Genomic DNA, 26,853 nt, shown 5'->3' on the forward strand with positions numbered 1-26,853 from the left:
AGCAATAATGATGTGAGCTAAGAATATTTCCAGACTTCTCTAGGATGAAAAATGGAATGAAGAGAGGCTGTCAATTTGTACAAGTTTTAAGCTCCAATCAGTTTTCCCATGAGTACTACCTATTTTAAATGTTTAACACAGCTGTATTTAGCTACATAAACTATCTAGATTCAGTTTTCCCCAAAAATGAAGAAACCAAGGAAATACTGTTTAACATTTTTCCTATTACGATTTTTTCCTGTGTTGCATGATACATTACACAACAGGACAGGATAACATTTTTGAGGTTTGGACCATTATTAATGACTTGTCAAAAATAAAACATTACTCTTTAAGGAAACAGTTATGAATGAGGTGTGAAAACAGAATAAGGAGAACAAAAAATGCCAAGTTTTTCAAAACTAAAAAGTTTGGGGAAGTTCACAAGACATCACGCTTCCTAAAATCTTCAATGAAAGTATTCTGGGAAGAGAGGTATCTTCGATGCTAACACAGATCTTAATCAGCCTATCAATCATTTGTCTAGGAAAAAAAAAAAAAAGATGTATATATAATTCTGCCATTTTTACATCAACTTAATGAAAATAATTCTAACTAATAAAAAATTGGAGTTGCTGTTCACAGGTTTCATGTAGTATCTCTGTTTGGTTTTCTAAATAGTAGGATTTTAAAAAAAGCTCACAATCCAAAGATTCTGCCCTATAAACCTAAAAAACTTAAAACTTAAACTCTGCAAACCTTGAGATCCATGATAGAAGAACAACAAATTTTTTATCTTAACACTGTACATATTTTATCTATAACTAAAAATAAAAAAAAAATCTGGAAATATTCCTATTTTTAAAAGTTATGATGAACTGGTTTGATGTGCCATTCAAGGCAATTATTACTTCTCCTGGTCTTTACATTTCCATTAGCGTACTTGTGAAAGTGGATGTATTCAATATTATTATTAAATAGATAATGAACAGCCCACATGCAAGGCAAAGGTATACATCACACACGGTCAATGTTACTGTGAATATGGCACCAATACTGTAATTTGCTGTGTACACTCACAGCCCTCTGGCTTTAGAATTAGTGGTTAGAAGAAACAACTTTCAAGTAAAAACATTGGTCTGTTGGTGCACCAATTGAGATAAGAAAACAGAACTAAATATTTTTTATTTAATGTACTGTTTAATCTCACCTAGACCTTAGAAGATCCTTACACTTCATATTTTAATTGACACATAATTCCTTTTATTTCCGTTTACTTCTAATACTTGCAAATTGTGCTTTCAAAAGATTTAAACCACATAAAAGAAAAAAAAAAAACCCTGAACTAAACTAAAATCAATAGCATTATATCTGCTGTACTCTAAGACAGGACATATTTTCTGAATCAAAGCCACATTACATGTACACTAATTTCTTCACAAAAATAACGTAAGGTCTAATTATAAACAAACTGTAAAAAGAAATTATTTCCTTAGTAAATTATTTATGAAGCTGTGTTTGTTACCAGTTTTATGTTATATCATACATATCAAAATGAAAAAGCATCACTAAAGATGTGTAATTTCTTGCATCTCTAAGTTAATTCACTAGATGATTTATGTTTCATATTTTAAGAATACACATAGAATACTAGGGCAGTAAAGAAAATAAAGTGACATTTTTCCCTAATAATTTTGCAAACATTTTTCATCTAAAATACACAACCCTCTTACAGTGTTTAAAATATCAGCACTTCAGAACAGACTGCTTTAACATCTGCACATCACCAGGGTTTCCCCCAAGGATTTTTAAATGATGCCTGCCTGTGCTGAATAAAGTGCTAACTTGCACCTTGCATTTCAAACTGTGTCCTGAGCAGCCATCCAGTTGGTACAACACCAGCTGAATTCCCACAGGCCACTGTTCAATCAGGCTTGACTGCAATTATCATGTCAATATTTTGTGCTCCGATATGCAGATATGCACACATGCAAGCTGCATAATACTTTCTTCTCCATGGAATGTTGACTTATGTTCAATGTTCTGAGAATTTTTAATGAAATAGGATATTAAACTTTCATCAACTGTAGACAATCACAATTATTTGACCTTAGACAGAAAGGTTGTACCCTTATGCTCTATTATTCCATCCGCTTTATTGAGTGATAATAACTAGGGAGTCCACTTTACTTTAAACTCAATGACAAAACAGTAACAACTTTCAAGAACATGTTAGAACTTCTTTATTCTTTAGTTCTGTCATTCTGTTGCCCACTAATGTGCACGAGTAAAAAAAAAAAAAAAAAAAAGCTTAAGAAAAAAAGTTGTTTACCATCCCTTCAAAAGATCCCTTTAAAATTATTTTTCAATTAACATCAGCAATCTATATTTACTCACACATTACAAAGCATTAACACCCTTCTGCATAAAAGTACTTATTTCCAGTACATACACACATCTTCAACCAGTGAGGAATCCATACCAACCTTATTTTTCATGTTTCTTCAATATTTTGCTATCCACAGGACAGCAAAATGTAGCCTAAGTTCCTTTGATAGCCCTTCCAAAAAATTTCTATGGATATTTCTGATCACTTGCTCTTCAGCCCTGTTTTCTTCACCTTTAGATAGACGTAACATCCCAGCAAGAACAATGAAATTCTATCCATTACTGGAATAATAATGTTAGGCTGCCATAATGACATCAAACATTATATTCATTCCCACTCTTCAATGAAATCTTGCAAGACAGCACACTAGAAATAGGTGTAGGAAAACATAGCTAAAGCAATGATATCATCCAGTGTAATACAATCTCCATCAACATCTACCAAGTTTTGTATCACTGCCACAGTCTGACTCCACCTTTCAGAAGAAAGGCAGTCAGATGTCCCAGAGGAAAATCAGAATCAATTGAGCTATCAAGATTTCGTGTAACATGAAAGTCTTACTGAGGTCTCTGAAAGTTTACCACAATGTTTTAAACCATTTGATACAGTTACCTGATCTTCAATTCTGAGTTTATATATGTATTTACCTGTAAAGGGTACTGTTAAGCAACCTTTTTTAAAAAAATTCATCATCAAAAAAAGTGAATATTTCAAAAGGCAATGAGCCAGAAATAGCATGCTCTTTACATAATACCGAGATCAATAGTATTTAAAGTAGCTGGAAAGTATACTAACATGAGATGTACTTTTACAATGGCTTGTTCGAGAATACCTGGAGGCTTTTACATATCCCAAAGGCATTTCTCATTTGCACAGTAAAGATAATTTTTTGTTTATATCTGAATATTAAAATGGGAATATAGTTACAGTTACCCAGCAAGAACTGCAAAGACTGCTGAAAAGCAGAACATCATTGGTGTATTGTAAGAATCAACAGCACATAAATAAAAAGGCACCAGTTACATTTTTATTGTTTTAGGGTAGGTTAACTTCTATTTTAGGATCATGAAATCACTTCAAGATAGCACACAAATAATGGAAAGCTACTGTTAATTCCCTCCTATATCCCCCAAATTATGCCTTCTAAACTTTTTTATTTCAGAAAAGGATAATATAAGGAATAGTTTAATGTTACAAATATAAATTAATGTCACTAATAAAATTCACTTGACTGTGCAGCTAGCATTGCCAACATGTAGGCTGCCCCAAAAGTAAAGCCTCCTGTTTATTTGCATGGAAACTACAACAAATAGAAGGAGCACAACAATGCTATTCGACAGAACAAATTCTCAGCTACAAAACACAATTTGTCAACATAGTCACTACAAACTATGCATCTTCATGACCACTGAACAAGAGTTTGCAAGCTACACTGATAACAATCTGCACCAGCAGAGGTGACCCACTACCTCTGTCACCACTGCAGAAAATTATCACCTTCCACCTCATATCCACTGGGCTCCATAAATGCTCAGCAAGCATCAATGAATGCCACTGAGTGCCATTTTTCCTGCATGGAGGAATTCAGTTCCACAACTTTGCTTCGCATGCACTTCCATGTCAGACATTGTTTTAGACTGCCCCTCTGCTGCCATCTGTCACACAGCAACAAGAGTTAACAATATCAGTAGGAAGGTTCAGCCTCTACTGCCAAACCACCAACATCTACCTCTGGTGTCATGGGTCAACATAATAAAAGAGAAGACATTACTTTTGGAACAGTCTACATACATTATTCTTTTCCTTCTTCATTACATACCTGTGATGTACAAGGTTTTAAGTTAACACTTTGTCCTTTCACTGTTACATGTTCTTACTCTTGTTAGTGTAGTCTCCTGAAGGAAGTCTGGCTGCTGATTTCACTAACTTGAAGAATGAAATCCATGCAACAAAACTGACGGATTAATTACATGTGATCTTAGAAACAGAAAGACTATACTTTCTTAGAGTATGATTATTTCCAGTAGGTAGCAGGTTCAGTCATCAAGACCAGCTGCTTCAGAACAATCCTGGCCTGAACCAGAGCAACAAATCTCAAGGTACAGGGAGGCTGCAAGGGTTTCCCTTGTCTGGGAAACACCTAGAAAGGGGAGCAATCCTACAAAAAGGGAAGCTCTCGTGAGAGAAGCTGATGTAGTGTGGGCATTGCCAGGGCAAACTGAGACCATACCCACATCCCTCAAAGAAACTCAGGGATGAGTTGCTACCAACCAAGCACAAGGCAGGTAAAAGAGCATAAGCATCACATGTGGCAGTGGCTCACACAGCAGGGCACTCAGGTTCTACCAGCTGCAGAAGTGAGGGGCACTCATTCCACAAGAGTTTTGAAGCAGAAGCACTCAACATCAAGCTAAGGCTGCAGCTGTAGCAGCGTGGTATACACCATCTACCCAGGTCATGACCAATGCCTCCATCCATAAAGAGCTACTGAAAGAGGAAGCATCTGTGCAGATGGTGGTCTGTGGGAAGTGCTTGGACCTTGCTCCTGGAGTAGAGGAGAGTGGCAAACTCACCTGCATAAGATGTGCCAAGGTGGTGGATCTCCTGCAAAAGATAACTGAGCTGCAGGGAGGGCAGCAGTGGGGAGAGACAGCTGGATTCACACGCAACCCGCATTAAATCCACAGCCCAGGGCCAAACAGCCCCAAACTCCCCCACCAGCACATCCAGTCAGAGGCAAAGAAAAAGTGATGAGAAATGGCAAACTGCCACAACAAAGACTAAGAGGGAAAGGCCTGCCTCAAAGCCTGAGGTGTCTCTGTAGAACCCCTCCACAGTTCTGCAGACTGAGAAGGAAAAATCAACGCCAACAGGTAAATCATCACAACTGAGTAAGGCAGCCAGACGTGCTCCCCATTGCATACCAGCTACCATTCTGTGTTTCTGATCTCAGAAGATCAGCTAAGAAGCTGGCACTGAAAGCTTGTTGGTGATTGAATTTTCAATAGACAGAACACACTGAAAAATGAAGTTACACAAATATTTGCAGTATTCACGTTATAATCCTAAGCAGAGAAAGCAAAAGTTCTAAATCCATTTCATTCTGTTTTTATCTACTTCAGAAATCACTTAAGTCAACAATAGATGGAAATCAAGTTGGAAAGCATTAACATTGGTCTTGTTCCTAATACAGATGAGTTAAAGAAGAGTTGAGCTGGTTTTTGTTTTTGTTGTCGTTTTTGTTTTTATCAGATATAATCACAGAAACACATGCACATCTTGAGTTGGAAGGGATCCAGAAGTATCACTGAGGCCTGTCTCACTCCGATTTAGAGGAGGGAGATGAGGTTCTTTTAATATCTGTATACCCGGCGTGAGATTAAGAAACAACGGTTCATATGTTGTTCCATCCAGTTTATTACCAAACCTAATCAGGGAGACGGGGAAGGGAAGGAGGGCGACAGAAAGATGGAAAAGAAGCAGGAGTTGCGTAAAGCAGGGATAGTCACCAGCAGGATCCAGCAGCAGTCCCATTGCACAGTGTTTGAAGGTCCCAGGCAGATGCAGCAGGGGGACAGAGCGAGAAGCAGCGTGGCCGGCCTTGAGCAGCAGGCAGGTAGACGAGGAAGTCGAGGAGCCAATTCTTGAAGCAGCAACAGCGGTCAGCCAGCAGGCTCAGGAGAGTTCGACAGTATGCAGGAATCACCTCAATCTTCCGGAATCCCTCTTCTTCTTCATGAGGAATCTGTTGTCAGAAACCTATCCTCATGGTTTTCAGTTCCTTTTTTATCCTCCTTGTTCTCCTGCCTACCAGACAAGGATGGGCCTCGAGCAAGAGTCATTGAGCACCCTCTAAGATGGCCCATCATCCTGAGACAGGTCCACACAAAGGAGCACTTCACAGCTATTTAGCCGCAGTTCATCTTGCTATTGTCACCCCTGGCCTTGTCCACTTGTCTCCTTAAGACAAAGGTTTTCACGGTCCTTGCTCGGGACTTGTCTGGACTTGAACAAGTCCATCTGTGTCCCCAGCAAGCTTTGAGACTCAGAAGTTAACAGAATAATCTCTTACAAGGCCAAAGCCTGATGTTATACTTAACATCTTAACTTACAAAACTAAGTGGTACACAGAAAAGGCTTTGAGCTGAGTGATCTGCTCTAGAAATCATTTTACTTATAACCATTACTTAATAATCCCAACTCTCTCCCCTTTAAAACCACTTATCTTGGCTAAATTAACAAAGTCAGAAAGCTACAAATTTCCTGACCAAACACTGTGCTGATTATAAATTACCCAGATTTCATCAGCTTTTCTGAATTGAGATAAAACTGTCATGATACAACTGTAAATTATACTGTAAGGCATGGAAGAAGACAAATTTTTCCTGAAAGAAGAGTATGACGTTCATGAAACAGAAGAGTGTGAAAATCTTCAGAAAAGATTATGGAAAGCTATAACTGAAAAAGTTAATAGAATATGTGGGGCTGTAATTTAGTTGTGCAGAAGATTCACAAGTAAAGTGAATCTTCAGATTCACTAAAAATGTGTTCCAATGAAGCAGTTAAACCATTCTGAGGTGAAAGAGAAGCTACATCAACAGGAAAAAAAACAACAAAAACCAAACAAACATGATATTGCTCCATCTGTCAAATCAAAGTAAATCCAAAGTTTAAGTCAACATTAGTGATACTCTTGTATACTGAATAGGTTCTATACAGACCTATTCCAAGATATCTTTGGCAAAGATATCACCTAAAAAGGTGTTAGGGAACTAATTTCTTCCTTCTTAAATGCATAACTCTTGAGAACAGAATTATACAATACAGTTATATAGCTTTGAGTTCCTGTGATGTGTTCTGAATTGATAATACTCTTCTGAAAGAAGAGAGGATATAAGCAAAAAACTTAATAAGAACATGCTGTCATGCTTCCTTAATTTATGTAGAAGTTGGTGATTGGTATGAGTCACCAACTTCTACATAAAAAACTCAAAGTATCTATACAGGGTATATTACTTTTTATTCTCATATGAAATAGACTATTATAGAAAAGATTACTGCAGCGATCTACTTTCGTTATCTTGTGATATGCTAAGCTACAAGTTAAAAGGCTACCACAAATGTTTTCCACCCTAGTAAAAACATTGAGCATAATACACTCAGAATCAATTTTTGTGATAATTTAAAGCAAAGGTTAATAACAAAACATATTCCTGGGCATGAAGATGAAAAATTAAGGATGGAAGCCTTGAATTTTATAAACTATGCAGAGGAACAAGTAATTCACTACATTCAACACTGTTTAAATACATGCCAGTATCTCTGTGCTTTACTTTTCCTAATATCCTATTTTTTTTTAGATGGAATACAAAACAAAAATGTTATTAAGCCTGAAAACCTTCCTATAGCTTATTAAGCTTTATTTCAATGAGCTAAAATTTTCCATATTTTTCATCTATCTATAAAATTTGTAAAGTAAAACAAATGTTTTGTCTTTTTATATCTGGAGAAAGAACAGTAAAACTACCACCGCAACCGCATATAATCAAATTTCATCCTAAAACAAATAGGTTAGAATAAGTGTTTTAACATGATGACAAACAGTAAATCTGTTCCTAAATCATCTTAAATACACTTAAATAACTTCCCAAATCAAAATACACAGGCAATGCGAAAGTAGTATGTAAACACTATCCTAATAACTGAGCTTCTTCTCTGCAGATAAACTTCCCAACGCAAAAAAGGAAACTAGCAACATGTTCTGAGTACATTTGACACAGTTCAATAATAGATATGCATATAGGTATAGCATATGTAACATTTTTTAAATCACGCTTTTTTTCTCAATTAAAAACATGAATGTAGTATCAGCAGTTCTGTTTATTTGTTTTTAAAAAATGTTAGATGTTTAAACTCACCTTTCCACAGCTAAACTGATAGCTTGCGTAAGGTCTGGATTTGACACTTGGAGACGTTTCCAAAGAGACCACACAAATTCTTTATCAGCCTTAAAAAGAAGAAAAAAGACATAAATAGAATTAGTATAGACTATATCTCTTGCAACCAAAAAGACAACTTGAATGTACAGAAGACAACTATTAAAAAAACTCTCTATTGTAGTAAGAATTACCATATCTTGAGACTAAAAACATACTAAGCAGTTCTTAAATAAACAGTTTTAACAATGTAGATTTTTTTTTGATCAACTATAAAAGAGTGTGCAATGTGACATATAGCAGCAAAAAATGATATTATTCAATCAAAATTGCCTTCTGGTATATTAACTTCAAGAATGTCTACTAGTATGTATCTATCGATATATGTTCAGTTTACAATACACATAGAATACATGATTCAACATTAAATTCTGTTATGCACAGCTCCTAGATTTGTTTCAAAGCAGACAGCATAAGCCTAACAAATGTTCTAACTTGCATCATATAAAAGCTTCAGAAAAGATTCTTATATTAGAAAAAAAGAAAAAAGTGCTTTTAAAAAAAATGCAATGAAGAAAGTTTGTGAGAGTCAAAGGTAAGCTAAAAGCTTTTCCAGATTTCTATTTTTCACTACACATAACATGTTATTTTGCATGGTTATTTTGTATTGTATTTTTATTACAATACAATAGTATTACTGGAAGTGCCAATATTGATGCAGTCGAAAATTCAAATCATATTGTGTTAACTCTATAAATACAAGACAAAAACCAGCAATGTTGAAGTCAAGGAGAATAGAGCAAGAAAGCAAAGCATATGTACATAAACCATGCACTGGACTAATATCAAGTCTACTGAACACAGGCTATCATCAAATTAAAAATTAATAAATCAAAACTGTCAAACTGCCAGCCAGATTAAAAAAATCACAAGGATGCAATTTAGGCTACTTTTACTAGCTTTTAATCTTAAAAAAAAGTGGAATGTGCATAAAAAAATCTATGACATGAAAGGAAAATCACCACTCCGATGGCTATTGCAATTTCCCTGCTTTCCTTTTCTACCTAGCTTCCAGAACCTAAGAGCATGCTAAAGATTTAATTTGTTAGCAAGAAACTCACTGAAATAATCTAGAATAGATAAATAACACAGCTTTTCTCTCAAAAAAAAAAAAAAAAATCTTAAACTTTATTAACATCTAAAACAGAAGACTTGAGTTCCTCTCTTTACCTCCACCATTTGGCTTCATTATAGTCTTCTCACTTAATTTCCTCTTCAATCATTTTCTCACTTTTTATGGACATGAACAGATTGTTCCTTTTCTCAGATTACCCTGTCCATGACTAGAAACAGCTAAAAGCAATGGTCATGTAAGACATACAACCATGTAACAGAACTACAGGTTTGACCTCACAAGAGTTAATGAAAACCACACATTGTATGACTAAATTAGAGTCAATCTCAGGAATACAAACTGCACTTTATACTTTTGCTGTTTTCTTTCCATTTGTTCCCAATCAGCCTTTCCTTCTGGGAAGCAGACTTAAACTTTACAAGCAATATTAGATCCAGCACATGACAGCTGGTCCAACATAATGCTTCTCTTCCTTCAAAACAAGACAAATACCTACAAGATGAAATCAAAAGACATCTCTAAAGCCAAGATCATTTCAATCAGGATTTATCAGTGTATTGAGTCTAAGTTATTAAATCAACAGTAATATCATAATAGACAAATAAAATTACAATTCAAAAATTAATAATGATTACATAAGAACTAGAATAAATGATTGTAAATACTTTATGAGGCAACCCTGAAGACCTTTTTTTAAAGTTCTGAGTGTCCTCCTTGAAAATTTAGAAATGCACACATTTGAATTTTAAAATTCCATGAAGAATGTGAACAATGAACTTGTGCAAAAAAAAAAAAAAAAAAAAAAGAAAAAGAAAAGTGGAGGGGGAGGGGGCTAACTGTTTTGTTTTTCTTAGAAATATCCTCTTCTTTCAAATATAGTCACTTCTAGTTTATAGATGTTTACATCCTTAAATGCCATCAACTTTGTCAACCGCATAGAAAAGAAAACTTTATGGAAATTTCCTGCACTAGTAAAGTATTGATGGAAACAAAAAAAAATTATCTAACTATTTTAAGAACACACACCACCAACAAATCAGACTGAGCTAGCTATGTCAGTAATTAAATAGAAGAAACACTCTGGTCACAAGTGTGAATCAAACAATTTGAGGCTGTCAGCTCATATGCAAACTGGACTACAGCATAAAGAAAAAACAGTAGTAACAGTTGGTCTTTCACAAAATCACAGAAATTTAATGTAACTCTCTCTGTTGAATATATAGAACATAAGGTGCTGAAAGTCCTGACAAGAGGACTTCATTTCTGGTATTTTAAAAAAAAAAAGGTAAGAGGAAGAAATAGGCCTCTAGCTATTCCACACTATTACAGATACACACACACACACACACACACAAAAAAAAAAAGTCCTGAAAGGGAGATCATGGTTTTCTAATCAGTGTGGGTTAGCAATATAACGACTGCTCACTGACAGTATGGCATGCAAGCCAGCAGATAACGAACAGGATAATGATGTGTTAAGGCAGAAGATGAGAAAAAACTAGGCCTCAAACAGTATTGTAATCAATTGTGTTAATCAAACGAGGCCACAAATTGTTTCTCACCTCTTTTGAAAACCAAGCAATACAGCCTCTCACTCACTGACTGATGTCACTTCATGATACTTACATGACCTCGGATTTCAGTGTATCATCTCTGAAGACTAAACTGTACACCTCTTTCCTGTTTAATCAAAAAATCTGGCAAGAGCAGATCCTGCAATACTTTACCACGTCATCAGAAAAACCTCAGTGTGTGTAGATAGTGATTTCCAAACAAACTATTCCTTTTTCACAGGCTGAAGCTAAATGAAAAATAAAAATATTTTTCAGGCTTGGAAAAACCGCTGCAGGCATCCACAAAGCATTAGGATCTAAACAGAACATACATTCTGTGTGTTCTGAATGCTTAAGAACACCGTTCATTTATTTCTAAAGTCCATCAAAGAAAGAACACAAATCCAAATAAAAACTCACTAATTAAAAGCAATAGAAAAGTGATTTGTTTTACATTATTTAGGAGGACACTAATTATGTCAGCAGTTCTTACACTCTCAAGTGGCATCGGTTCAAGTATAAAGAACTATTTGAACCACAGCATAGGAATGAACATCTAATAATCTAGCGCAACTACAATTTCAAAATACTATTAATTCAAATCTCAGTCAATCAGCAACGTAAAGAGCAGAGCTGAACTGATAAAAGTACTTGAACATTTTCATACCTTTCATGCATGATTCAGTGTAATTTGGTACTGAACTACTTAAAATCCCTCGCAAATTAGGCTAAGGGACAAGAAGTCATTGCAGCATGCTTAAAAAAGTACAGACAGTACTTAAAAACTTTCAAACTTAAAAACAAGCAAAATTACCGATGTTGATTTGTGAGCTTACAGGCTTTCTTCAATCTAATTTTGTCTGCTTTTGTAAGATACTGAATTTACTTATCATCCTTAGATCTTGCCTTTACTTTCCTCTGTACAACAGTGTAGAAGAAGTAGCTGCTGTGTTTTCTGTTCACTTACCTATTAGAGCAAATGAGGCTCTCAGGCTTCTGCATGACTGCAAGAAGCATTATCCACTATCATGAGATTCATCACAAGGAGAAGAGGCTGCTCTTTGAGCTGTCCTGGAAGCTCCCTCACCCGCCAGACTCCAAACTGGGAAGCTTGCATAGGGCCTCAGACAACTTTCAGACTTCTTCTAAATACATGATTCCTGCTTTACACACACACACACACACACACACAGAACAGTGCAAAAAACTATGGAAACTTGCACTAACTCGCTGCTGAAGAATACCAAAGAATCACAGACTCGTAGGACTTTGAAGGAACCTCTGGGGATCCCATCAAGTCCAAGCCCCCCGACAAAAGCAGGTTCCCCACAGTAAGTTAAGCAAGACATTATCCGGATGGATTTGGAGTGCCTCTAGAGAAGGAGACTCCACAACCTCTCTGGACCAGCCTGTACCAGTGCTCTATCACCCTCACAGTAAAGAAGTTCTTCCTCATGTTTGTATGGAACTTCCTGTGGTCCGGTTTGTGATCACTTTCCCTTGTCCTGGCACTGTACCCCATTGAAAAGAGCCTGGCACCATCCTTTTGGCTCTAGCATTTGAGATACTTGTGAACTGAGATGAGATCCCTTCTCAGCCTTCTCTTCTCAAGTCTGAACAGTCCCAGGTCTCTCAGCCTTTCCTTGTACAGGAGATACTCCAGGCTCCTAATCAACTTTGCAGACCTTCATTGGACTCTCTCTAGAACGCCTCTATGTCTGTTTTTTTTCTGAACTGGAGAGCCCGGAACTGGACACAGTACTCCACACACAGTGGCCTCACCGAGGCAGAGTGGAGAGGGGGGTAACCTCCCTTGTCCTGCTGGCCATGCTCTTTTTGATGCCCGCAGATACCGCCAGCCTTTTTCTTGGCCACAAGGGCACATCTCTGGCTCATGGCCAACCTCTTGTCCACCAGGACACCTTCTCCACAGAGCTCCTTTCCAGAAGCCTCTACCCTGTACTGAGGTGTGAGGTGATGCCATCCCGAGTGTTACACTACACCTGTCCTTCTTACCTATTGCCCTGACATTTTGACGTGGGAGAAGAAGCTGATCTCCACTTTGCCACAGCCACATTCTGTGATAATCTAAGTGGAAAGAAGCTTCTCAAAGTCACAGTCATGTGTTCAAAACACATGCTCAGAACAAGACCAGTTCCAAGACTTGTGTGACCTACTGTGGGGAACGTGCTTTAGCAGGCGTTTGGACTTAAGTCCAGAAGTCCCTTCCAACCCTTGCAATTTTGTGATCCTGTGATAATGCCCAATTTTTCAGGGTCATACTCAGTGGAGTTTTGAATATCAACTAATAAATACTTTCCCAATATGCTCATTGCCAGAAAAAGAGAGAGAGAGAGATTGTTGAACCTCATAATGCTCCTCTCAACCCAGCTCTCTAATCTATCCAGGTCTTGCTCAATAGCAGCAGCCTTCTGGTGTGCCCGTACCCCTCCTTTGCACCATTAGAAGACCATTGATGAAGATGCTTAACAAGACCCGGATATGTACAAAGTATTCATGTACAGGCTAGGGAAAAGGAATTCTTCACAGTCTACCTGTGATTTCTTGTTGAGTTTACAACATGTACCACGTCTCTGGCAAATTGGATTCTACATAAACCTTGCCATGGCTCACAAAAACTGACCATACAACAATATCCAACATTGGAAGTTTCATACTAATGAACAATAAGTTGTTTTCTTCCTAAGAACACCAACATATAGGTGTGAACAGTATTTTTAAATTAAACAAACAGGTCAGGTTAACCTCAAATCACTTACAACCATCTCACAGTTTACTTAAAGGCCTGTTCAAGAAAGAGAAAATCAGTTCCAATTTTTATTCATGTCAGTGAAATTGTTACATTCACTGCATAACTACAACCTGCCAAATTTCTATCTGTGCTGAAAGAATAGACATAAGCAGTAAATGAAGCAGGAGAGAAAAAAACGTCATAACTCATACAGAGAATAGCAAAAAAAAATTGAGGAAAGTCATATGGAATATAAGCAGTATACACACAATAAACTTCAAAGAAATAGCTAAATAGAAAAGGCTAATTCAACAACAACAACAAACTTTCCAGGTAAGAAAATCATACTAGTTACTACAAACGTTGAACACTATCATAATTAATAATAAATAAATGTTGTTTAAATAACAATTCTTGTCATCAAAAATAAAGTTACAAATGCTATTCAGTAATTATATCATCAAATATTCTAGCCCATATAAACAAATGCTTGCATATTTGTATTTTCGTAATTGTACAAAACAGAGCAGCTTTCTTCCTAAGCGAATCTTTCTGCCAAAGCAGTAATGGAAAAAATTACTTAACTATGCTTTCAAATATGTATTATCAGCATTAAAATAAAACACCATCGACATTCAAAAATCAATGAGATTCATTTCACTGAATGTTAATATATGGAGACGTGCAAATTTTTTCTCATTATCACAATAAAACATTAGGAAAATACAATGAATGGTAAGTTACTATTAAATGTGATTTACTTGTCAAACATTTTCATAGCTAAAACTGTTTCAAATAAATCTACAAGCAACTACATTTAATATAATAGAATATTAGTTAAAAATTATTACAGTTTTAAGATGGAAAGACGTTTAAATAGTCTCTTAAACTGTTGGCACAATTAAAGGATTTGGTAAGGCAGTTCCCTGAATGGTCTTGGGAGCCAAACAATTTCTTCTGAAAAAAGGCTGCTTAGACAGTCTGAAGTTGGCACAGAAAAACACTGCAGCTGTCAAGGTCTGGGATATATCAATCTTCAGCATACCCAAGGAATGTGCAGTCTACTCAAGTGTACATTAGCAGCTCAAGAGGTCAGTGAGCATACCTTGAACAGCTGAGAACTTCTGTACACAAGGCAGAATACAGATGTCATTTGAAAGTTATTGCCAATTACTCACTAAAATTATGATTATCCATAACACATCTAATGTCAGATAAAGATGCTTATCCTGTGATGAAGTATGCCAGCTAGAACTAGAGAATTACAAAGTAAAAGACAGAGTACATTGAAAAGTGGGATTTTCCATCAGTCCACAATGAAAGTAGTCATAATCATATAATACTGCAGGATGTACCGGATAAACAATAACTGTTCTTTGCAAAGCAAATTGGATTTATTTATTTATTTTACTACTTTTTAACAGTTCAGAAGCTGGAAAAAATTTAAATTGAACCACAGGTTAAATAGCATGAATTTCCACAGCTTAAGTACTTGCTTGCAAGACGTGAATTACTAAACATTAGCTTAAGCCACAGAGAATCTGTCTGGCTTTTACATAAGGCAAGACAAATATCCTCATTTCAATCCACTTTTTCTCTTCTCCTCTTTGAAGGGACATCTGAGCCTAAATATTGTTCTGGACAATTGACATGGCATTGATATTGGTATTTTTACTGCATGCATTATCTGTGTGCTGGAAACTAAAAAGTGACCTCATTAGTTTTCAGTATTTCCACACTAGTTTACCAAGAAGAATTAGCTGTTTTTTTGTTTTGTTTTGTTTTTTAAGTCATGATAAAAAAAACTCTTAAGAGAAAAAGGCTTTTAATTTAGCATTGACAATGATAAAAACATAAGCAGTATCTTTTTGCTCATATGAACAATCATTCATGACTTTGTGTATTAAATTTATAGGTAGATTTATTTTTTCTCTATGTATCTACAGTAAACTGAGCTGAGAACAAGAATAAACTCAAAAATCTCTTTCAGTATAAATCATACATCACATGCCTTAACTACACTTTAGAGGCATTATTCTTTTTGATATTCCACTTTATTTCAGAGTATGTAAACTATTAGAAGTGTTCATAGCATACCCTAACTTTTTATAGCATTACAAATAACTTACTAAGTACTGCCTTCTGAAACTAGAAACAGAATGCCCACAGAAAACAAATGAAAGGCAAAAAGGTGAAAACAAAGCAAAACAAAAAAAAAAAACCTGCAAAACAAAACAACACAGCCACAACACTCATGCCCAAGTCCCCCTCCCAACAAGTGCTAAAAAAGCAAAGGTCTCTGGGACACTAGCACTTATTTAAAATTTTAAGCAGCAGATACAGACCAATACCCCCAGAAGGGGAAATTAAGCATTTAGCAGGACAGAGGGAGCTATTGGTTTACTGTTTTTAGTATGAAATCTTTAACACCAGACACTGACAATTTTTTGGTAACGCAGAGTACTTCACTATTAAGTGAAATATACATCACTATCATGCTGAAAGAATTGATACAGAAATGCATTTAGCACACAGGACTGAGCAAATCAGATTAGCTTTCAGAAATACTGAGAAAACATGAAAACAAGTCTGGCATAAACATTCAAGCACAGGAAAAAAAGGCGGTTATACTCTCTCCTGCCAGCCAATGTTTCTGATTAAAGAGCTTAAGACTTTAATCAAGCTGATGGATACATTTTACATGCAGATAATAGACTTGCTTCTTGATGTCTCCTAACTTTTAAAGGTACACTGCTAGTATTCTACCAGTGCAAAATGTCTAAACTTTACTGTGACAGCTTCTGCTTCTGATTTCCAGTTACACACTATACTCCTCATTAAGAAGTATTCTCTCTACAACTCATTCAGTCTTGTTGAATGATTGTACAGTACAAAATACTCCAATGCTCTGAACTTTTGAGGTATTAAGCTTTTTAAGAATCAAAAAAGTCACTAGAATATGAGACTGATCAGTACCTCACCAGAAAATATATTGCCTTACATACACTGGCTGCAAATAAGACATTAGCTTATTTTCAGCTTCACTAGTCACAAACATGCAGTATGCACCACTACATCTATCAGTTCAATACATTTGTAAGAAAATTGATAACTTCAAAATAGATGCCATCAGAAAACAAGTGAGTCTTCCTCCCCAGTTTATTAATGCTGGAGTTCTAACGGTATAAAACCACCACATGAAGTTACGATTATAGAAAAATAATTAGCTATGTTCCAGTTATAATCCTCTGTATAAATAATTTCATCATTTTTGTTAGTATTTCTGGGTAAAAAGAAAATGTTTTTGAATCAAACATCAGAAAAGGATACCATTTTATTTATACATAAAATATAAAAATTTGTGCTATGCATAAATATACACAAACACACAAAGAAGTTGTATCCTTCCTCTCTGAACTCTGTTCAAAGCAAACAAGGACCTAAAAACAACATTTACTGTTACATTGATGAGCTAAGCAGAAGGAGCGCAAATGACATGACAAAGATGCTGTCTTCAAATTAGTCTGGAGATTGACAAAAAGGTGGCAAAATACTTAACTGAATAATTCTATTATACATTCTTAATTGACATGAATTGACTTATTTAGCACGGACAAGAAATACAACATTGTTCCTGGTCTGACATGGCAGGACATGAAGTAGCACTACAAAAGTCAGTTCATTACCATCACGCTAGGACTGGTCAGAAGTGAAAGTAAGTTAAAAAGCAAAAGTTATCTGATAGACATGAACCTATAATATACAATTCCATCCTCACTAGTAAATAACTTCCCTCACTTTTTCCTAACAGACTGAGCACACAACAGTCAGGATGATCTGCATTTGCCTTCATTAACTGATAAGAGTCTTTATTCTCACAATTGCTTTCTTCTGAGTACTTGGTATGGAACACTTGGTCAATTTAAGAACAGTTTCCAAAGATGCATTTATAAGAGAAAGCAAAGGATTCAGTTGCAGAGATGAGAGTTTCTTTTGTACATCCGTTAGCTTTAATACATCAAGAACAGGATAACTTAGCTGTAAGCATCCATTTCAAGCAACAAATTTCTCAACTCTAGGAGTAAAATCCAACCACAGTCACTGAAGTAATTCCACAGAATCACAGACTGGTTGAGATCAGAAGTGACTTTTGGAGGCCAATCTGGTCTGAAGCCTCAGCTCCAGCAGGGACACCCAGCGCGTACTGTCCAGGACCATGACCAGATAGCTTCTGAAGATCTCTACGGAGAATACTTCACACCCTCTCAGAGCAACACCTAAGCTGCTCACAGTACTAAGTCACTCACACAGTGAAAAAGTGTTTCCTTCTGTTTCAAAGGAACCAGGACTCACATCTCTCTTTCTGCAGAACAACTTTCCATCAGGCCTCCAGCCTGTCCTGATGCTCGGAGTTCCCTACCAGTTGCAAGGCTCTGATATTCCACTCATCCATTTCTCCACTCTGTCCAACAGATGAACAGCAGCAGAACCCTCTGATATATCAGTCACTGTTTCCAGTTCTGTGTCACCAAACTTCCTGAGGTTATGATCTGCCTCATCGTTCAGATTATTAATGAAAGGTTGAGACTGACCTGCCACCTGGACCACTTTCCTTCCTGAAGACAGGAGTCATCAGCTTTTCTCCAGGCTTCAGACACTCATACCAGTTACCTAAAGATCAAGTGTAGTCTTGCAAAGACAACAGCCAGCTCCTTCAGCACTCAATCTCCCCATTCTCTGTGACCTGGGATTCCTGAAAGCCAGTCTTGCTATTAAAGAATGAGTCAAAAATGGATATACTTTTTCCTGTCCTGTGTAACCAGGTTCCCCACACTGTTCAGGAAAGGGCCTCCATCTTTCCTAGTCTTTCTTTTGCTCTCCCAAATTAACCACCCTTGCTTCCACCCTCTGTGTACTTCCTTTTTGTGTTTATATTGTACACATCTCTGAGTTCGACAGGAGCTCCTTGTTCCCCCATGTAGGTATTTTTGCCCAACTTCTCTTTTTGGGTGGACCTCTGCTGAGCTTGGAGGACATTACCCTTGAATATTAAACCAGCTTTTCAGGCCTCTTTTTCCCCTCCATTATCTCATTCCATCGGACTCTTCCAAGAATAAATCTGAAGAGCCCAAACCCTATACTTCTGAAGTTCAGGCTGAGCATTTGCTTTTCAGTCTTCTCACTGTCCACAGGATCCTTAACTCCACCATCTCAGGGTCACTGCAGCCAAGTGATCTTCACATTTCAGAAAAAAAAAAATTCATCCTTGGTGAAAATGAGGTACAGCACACGATTGAAGGGAAGATAATTGAATGAAATAAGATATAAGTTTTGCATGTAAGTTATTTTAAGAATTCAACTGTGGTTTTGAGAAAAGAGAATAATCTTAAGTTTTAGTGTTGTATTTAATACAATGGTCTGGATTACTATAATGCATTTCATATTTCAGTGGATTTCAGGACATGGGAATCCACCAGTTTCATTTCACAGACAACATATTCATATAAACACACATTTGGGTATATTCAGTCTGAATTATCATGACTAATCAAGTAAAATGTGGGTCCATCACATTAATTCTGACTGAAATTACAGTTCTTTCCAAAAAATCCTCCAAAATTCTACAAAAAGTAGAACTCTAAGTGGAAATCTTTTAAGTTAGGAGCTAAATAGAAACTGAAATCGCTGAAAAAGTGCACACAGTGACAACAAAGAATAAGATTACTTAAAGTAAATCTTGAAGAACTGCTATGTCCCCCTGAATTTAAAAAACAAAAAAACAAACAAAAAACAAACAAAAAAAAACCAAAACAAAACAAAACAAAACAAAACAAAAATCAAACCAAAAAACAAACAAAACCAAAAAACAAACAAAACCAAAAAGGCCTTCTTAAAGAAACTCTCTTCAAGGTCAAAACTCAGAAGTTGTGCAGTTTGACACATGGAAGTCCCACTGTGTTAGAGAATTGTGTTTAGTGCAGCTGGAAAAACTACAAGCAAGAGCCTACTATTTCACTATGAATTAAAACATGACTTTCTTTATTGAGAAACAGCAAAGATCTTTTGTTCCCATAAAAGGAATCTTTCTACTCATGCCTATCTCTGTACCAGATACTTGCTTCTCACTTACTCTAGAGGCTAATTGAAATACAGCGTACAGACATGCCGTGAGTAGGTAATGAAAATAAATGCAACAAATATACAATTTTTAACAACTCTCATTCTATGTTCATCTTCACAGTTGTACACGAATATGAAGTATTTTTCAGTACAAAAAGTACAAGCAGTTTCATTCCTATCAGCAAGAAGTTGTTAAAAATAAAAGAAATAAGATTAAACAAACTTAGCCATTCAGTGACACTGTTTCACTATCTAGAAGAAAGGGTAAGGCCTTTATTAACAGCACCTGTACCAATCAGACTCATGTGATTTAGACTCCTTATGGCAAAATGTAAGAAAATAACAACAAACAAACAAACAAAAAAAAAACACCCAAAACACTAAACAGCTGGCATCCCAAGGTACCAATAAGTATGTGGTCTTGGCTTAATCACTAATAAAAGAAATTAGTATTTAATGAATGGAGGCATTAAACACTCTGCACCATTTTAAATAAACAGTATATGGGAATATAAACAATCCCGAAGAAAAAGGAATGCATACAAATTCTCACAATGATGGTTCACAACCGTTTTACTTTTAGTCACAAAGCCAAAATAAGAAAGAACTTTACCTAAAAAACATATAACTAAGGAAGAAACATGGGATTTTTCTAGAATATATAATATTCTTTAATAATTTTCTTTAAAGCTATTGATTTAAACACTTTTAATACATGCAATCAACACACATTTAAAACACTCATGTAACAGAAGAAGATACAATGCTCTGGGTATTTTTTTTTTTTAACCTAGTGTATTTTTCACATAAACCTCCAGATAAGGAATTTATTAATAACTACTTATAAGCCAAATGGTCATTATCATGACTTCTTTTAATTTCCAGTGGGTGTCCAGAATATTATTGATAAAGAAGGGCAGAATGCATCTGTTTTCCCAAGTAATGGAAATTTCTTGATAATATATGGGTGTGTTACAGCAATTCTATGCCTTGTCAGTGCTAGCGATATCAAACAAATTATTTTACATCCTTCCTAGACACATAAGTTGATCAAAACAAGTCCATCTGCCCATAGAAGTATTATTCTTCCACAAACAGTATGAAATTGGGCATCAGACCAATTTCAGAAGATCAGACCACAGCTTTCCAAGTTAAGCAAAAAACAAAACAATACCACTAGAAGCTGTAGCCGCAGTTACCCCATCTTCCACAAACTAACAGTCCACTTATTCCCTTTTTTATCTAAAACCTTACTCCCTTTCTATCTAAAACCAGATATGCGCAGTCCATACTTATAAACGTCACTCCAATAACTGACAATGCACAGAAGTAACACTGACAGCAACTGTAAGATCTGTTTCTTCTTCAGTTTATATTTATCACCTTTTGAAGCTGAATTCTACCTGATAATCTGCAGCAGCAGGCTATCCACACACAGATTAGCCATAAATTAGCAAATTCATTAGTAATGAAGAATTTTCTGGTTTTGAATCCATTTACAGATGCAATTTATAGAAAACCAAAAGCAGTATGGTTTGATCAAATACTACAGTGAAAGTACTGTAGCATAAACTATGCAGAAGGTGCCATGCAGTGCTGTTTTCTTGAAAAATCTGTTCCTTAGCAACAGTTGCATATGCCTTTAAACTCCTACTACAACAAAGGAGTTGGCTTTATAATCATCGTTGCTAGGAAAAACAAGTGAACTAGAAAATATAACAAAAAAAGACATGTCTAATACTCCTTGTAACTACAGCTTCAGAGAGAAGTAAGTGTATGCTTGGTTTCCACAGAACCACAGAGTTAAAAAGGAAGTGCAAACAGGAGAAAACACGCCTTATTTTAGCAGAAAGAGTTGTAATATTACTTCTTTACTAAGAGCTGCAGCTAATAAAATAGTGAAGGCCTTGTGCAATTAACACCAGCAGTAGGGCATGCACCTGTTTCTTTCTGCTCTGTATTTCTACTAACATTCCCTGCAACAGAAAATACAACCAGCAAAGGCTGGTCTCACTCTCTGTTATATTGAAAGTTAGGATTTGATGAAGTCTCACCAAATAATATTTTAAAGAATCTTTTCTACCTCTTTGTTTAGAGAGTAGCATGTATTAATAACTTATCTATGTAATTCAACAGTTAAGAGACTGGGAGCTACGATAAAGCAGAAGATAATGTGCATCCTTTAGCAAATGGCTGTCTTCTAGCAAATGGCCCAGAAACTCTACAGATTGAGATTCTAGAGACCCAGCGTATCATTCCCCTTAAAACAAAAAAAAAAAAAAAAGAGAAAGAGACATCAATTTCCTTTACCTCAAGTAACTACACTTGCAAGAAAACAAAAAAGCCCACAACACAAAAAACCAGCACTTTCATTTGCTCAAAAAAAATACAGAACCACTAGGGAAAAATCAGAAAGCACACCCCAGAACTTACAAACACCAATGAGAGCCAAAGACTCCAAGGAGGAATATAGACATAAAAGATACACCAAGGAAGGCTCTCAAGATATTAGGTGGTAGACAGAGGCACAAAACACTAAAATAGAATGCAGCAGTTAAAGCAAGTCACAGAAACCGGATGTGTTAAAACTCACTGTCTGACCTCTTCCTTTCCACTGTTCCCCAACAAAGTAGAGCGAGACACAGAACTGGAACAACAAGGTCAGAAAAAAAAAAAAAAAAGTATTCATGTCTTCTCCTCTGCAACTGCTTTCAGGAAACTCCATTACTCAAGCTATTTTTAAGCAAAATTAAAAGTAAAGGAGCACTGAAATGAAGGGTCATTCATTAACTGAGTATCAAAATACTTACACAGTGCTCTCCTGCAGATGCAGCAATCACTATTTTCCCAAACAGAATACCAGAGACAAAGAGACTCCAAATATTTCCTTTCTCAGCTTTATAAAGGTCTCCACCATTGACGGTTTGAGAGCTTTGGATCATTTTCTTAATTGCCTTCTTATTTCAGATGATAAAACAGTATCAGTATTTACAAAACAACTTGAAGAGAATTGCTATGCTCAAGAATCTACTTATCGCGATTCAAGTTCCCACAATGTTGTTACAAAAACTAAAGAAAACACCAAGTACTGTAAATCTAAGCCAACAAGTTCTAGACTTATCTTAAAAGGCTAAAAAACATGATGAGGTAAAAATCCTAGAATACAACACTATATCAAATAAGAAAAAGGGTCGACAATTCCAGGATCATGTTGCAGAAAAAGACAGTAGCCAAAACCAAGCAGATTGCTCCAAAAGTAAAATCTACTACTACCGTGGAAACTATAGCTGATTAAAAAAGCACACTACTTGACAAGTACAAATTCACTGTCAAGTAGTACAAGTACTACTTGACAGTGCAAATTCATAGCAGTAGAATGCTATTTTCAATACAATCACCACTATTAGCCATATAGTATCAGCAGTGAAAACAAGAGCTTGCATGCCATGCTCACAAACATCCACATCAGTGGAGGTGATCCATTGTTTCACACCTGCTGTGATGGCACTAATGCTAGAAAAATCTTGCCCATGTAGACCATCTTTCATTGGCCTGAACAAATGGAAGTCAGAAGGTGCCAAACCCAGACTTTATGTTAGAGGAAAGGCCAGCTAAGATTGGTAATGTGCTTCATGGTCTTCAGATGGATGAGGCCTGGTGTTATCATGCTGAAAGAGAAACTTTGTCTTCTCCAGCCTGACTCTGGAAGTGTGAATCTTCAACTCAGACAGGGTCACAACATACAAGTCAGAGTAGAGCGATTGTCCAGGTTCCATAAAATCCAGAAGGATCATCCTTTTCCTACCCCAAAATTGTACACTGCTTTATCCACCCAGGGTTACATCTTGAATCTCGATGGGAAATTCATATGTAACCATCCCACGGATTGTAGTTTTGACACCAATTCATAGCGGTGACAGCATATCTCATCTCTGGTAACAACACAATCCAGGACATAATCATCTTCAGCTTCATGTTGGGTCAATACATTAAAAAGAAAATTCCGATTGCTCACTTCAAGATAATTGGAATGGGCTCATTTTAACAAATAAATACACACAACTGCATGTAAAATGCACATGAACAAATCTAAAGGGGAAAATCATATAGTTACCTAGAAGTTACTATTATTTATAACCCACTTCAAAAAATATCTTTTGCGACTACACTCCAAAAGTAATGCCTCCTATTCATTTCCATGGAAACTACAATAGATACCAAGAGCACGATAGCACTAATTGATAGAGCAAATTTTCAGCTACAAAACATTGTTTTTGATTGCAGTCATCACCATCAGCTGATTCACCCAGATGGGCTGACCAAGAAGCTCTTCATTTCATGGTGACAGTGGTGTACGGTCATCCAGAACATGGATTTTCTTTCACAGCACTGCTGCCACTGCTGAAACATGCCAATACTTATGTCAGTACGTACAATTCTTTTCAAATGGAGGAATTCAATTCCATACCTTTGCTTCACATGTTCTTCTATGTCAAATATCACTTTGTCAGACATGGTTTGCCATCTGTCACATGGTAACAGCATGTAATAGAATATTCATCAGGAGGTTCGACTTCTAACTGCCATACCACCAATATTTGCCTCTGACATTGTTGGCCAATATAATAAAATAGGAAGCATTACTTTTGGAGCAGCCCTCGAATAATATAGGTTCAGTTAACAAGCATGCAAAGGGTCTTTGATCTGCCTCCACAAAACTTCATCTGATATTGCAGATCTTCATACTGAGAAAGGGAAATGGAATTATCATTTAAAAAGAGGATCCTGAACATATCCTACAACAGAGACATTTCCAAAGCATTGATTGTTTCGAATTGTTAAATGGGATTTTTGTTGATAACTCCCTCTCCCCTTTGTCCTCCAAGAGGCAAGTTTCTTCAAGTCTTGATTCTACCTGTAACACAAGTTTAGCACCAATTGCCAGGTGCACCAATGCTGTTTGGAGCTACAGCTAACAATTCAAATGCGGATGCTATTTGCTTTTTATAGATAATGACTACGTATGCCCTGGACCTAACAGGCTCCATTTGAGCATGCTGCATAGTAAGATTATGGTTGGGCTACCATGGAACAAGAAAGAAAGCAAGGCAAGCATCAGGTATCACTTTTCCCTATTCCTTATTTGCCAGGCTTCATGCAGTTCTTGGGCACAGCAGAGAGCCATAACAAGACCTCCTCCTGCTACCTACCATTTGCTTATTTTCACGAGATGTACTAAGTGGCAAGTACAAGCGATGAATGACCAATTGGTAAAATGATAAGTTACCTGTGAAGGATGACAGTAAGGAGGGGTTCTTCCAAGGATAACCGCTATTAGCAACAGCACCCCTTCCAAGGATGGGCTTGGGTGCACTCAGCGTGAGACCTACCTTGCTACAAACCTGTCAGTTCATTTTCCCAGGAGTTGCACATCACAGCTCATCTTGGAATTCTCAACACTACTAGCCATGCAAATACCCGAGTATTTGGACCGAGAGGCAGAACACAGGCAGCAACGCGGGGGCCCAACACTTTGCTCTGGAGCTATAGTATACGTACAGGGGGCTGACCTGCTGTGGGCACGAGGCTGCCCGGCCTCAACGCCACTACCCAGACCCGCCGGACAGGAGTGCCCCGCTGGATGCCCGCGACGTTCTGGGGCTGATCCCCCTCCTCTCCCCATCCGCCCGAATCTGCGGCCCATCGGCACCAGGCCGCCCCTCAGCGCTGCGCCCCGCGCTCAGATACCTGGCAGCGGCTCAGCTCCTCCGCCAGGCACCGCAGCTCTTCCTCCAGCACAGCCACCCGCGATGCGGCCGCCTCCAGGCGCCCCGCTGCCATCGCCGGCGTCGTTCTGTCAGCCTCTAGCCGGAGATCACAGGCCTCACAGCGGCAGGAAGGGATGCGGAGAGCGCCCGCCCGCTCCTAAGGGAAAGAAGAGAGAAGCGGTGCCGCAAACCGCACGAACGAAAACTTTCCCCCTTCGGTTCCACTTACCGCGCGCACGAGCGCCGGAAACCACGGAGAAGGACGCGGCGCAATGACGTCAACCCAACCGCTACCGCTGCGGAGCGGAGGGGCGCGAGGACAGGTTTGAATTTGCCCGCCCGAGCGGCGGGGCCGCGCATGCGCCCTACGTGCGCCTTGCCGAGCAGGGTGGCGAGCCGCCTTCCTCCCACAGCGTGCGGGAGTGGGGGTGGCTCCGCCCGGGTGGAGCGCTTTGCCTTGCTGAGCCGCGGGAGCCCCGAACGTTGTCTCGTCCAGCAATACTATTCAGACGTTTTGTTTCTTTCGGGTGGGTTTAAGACCCTATAATTGGAAGTTAATCCTGATAGAGCTGTCGGATCTTCTGAAATCCGTGGAGATTGGTGATCCTTGAGGTCCCTTCCAACCCTGGCCGTTCTGTGAAATATTTGTGTGTGAGCATCTACGTAAATGTACGTGATTTAAAAACACGGTATGGAGAGTGTTGTTTTTTAATAAAGGAGTAAGTGATGTTGCCCAAGCAAATGTTGCAATGCTTTCTGTAGTCTGCACAGAAAACAACAGACTCAAAAAAAAAGCTCCGATTTTTTTCCCAAGCACGTGAGGAAGGAGGTAGAAGCATAAGTTTGGTATAGTTTTCAGCCTGGAAGTGAGCACTGACTCTACTGCATTTCAGCAACATGTGCACTTTGCTGCACTTTGCATGAGGCATGCTTTCTAAACCCATCTGTTACCATTTCTGCACAGGTACCAGAAAAGTTGTCCCAAGGGTACCGTTGTGGCAAAAATTGAAATTCTTACTTGCAGACAAGTGCATCATGTAAGTTACACATTGAAATGTCCAGTCCTTCCCCCAGTTGACCTGATAAAGAATCCAGCATCTGTGGTGATGGATTTGCTTGTAAAAGTTGGGTTTACAAGCATGTTGAGCTCTTAAGTCTCTACTTAGATGGTTGAAACAGTAACTATTCAAAATATTGATTTTACATAATTATTTCTACATA

At 37.5% G+C, this 26,853-nt stretch overlaps 1 protein-coding gene across 2 annotated transcripts in view; it reads right to left on the bottom strand.

The window, feature by feature from the left end:
- Positions 1-25,927, bottom strand: part of CNTLN (centlein) — a 187,176-nt gene extending 161,249 nt beyond the window's left edge. The window contains exons 1-3 of one of the 2 annotated variants that reach the window (XM_052701101.1): positions 25,862-25,927; positions 25,613-25,789; positions 8,287-8,375 (exon numbers count right to left, since the gene is read on the bottom strand). In XM_052701101.1, coding sequence (XP_052557061.1) covers positions 8,287-8,375; positions 25,613-25,705 — 182 coding nt within the window. In that variant the 5' untranslated portion in view covers positions 25,706-25,789; positions 25,862-25,927. The other variant, XM_052701102.1, reaches the window with a different exon arrangement.
- Between the last annotated feature and the right edge of the window lie 926 nt (positions 25,928-26,853).

Source organism: Tympanuchus pallidicinctus, unplaced genomic scaffold, assembly GCF_026119805.1.
Source record: "Tympanuchus pallidicinctus isolate F22 unplaced genomic scaffold, pur_lepc_1.0 scaffold4, whole genome shotgun sequence".
In the NCBI taxonomy this organism is placed as follows: domain Eukaryota; kingdom Metazoa; phylum Chordata; class Aves; order Galliformes; family Phasianidae; genus Tympanuchus; species Tympanuchus pallidicinctus.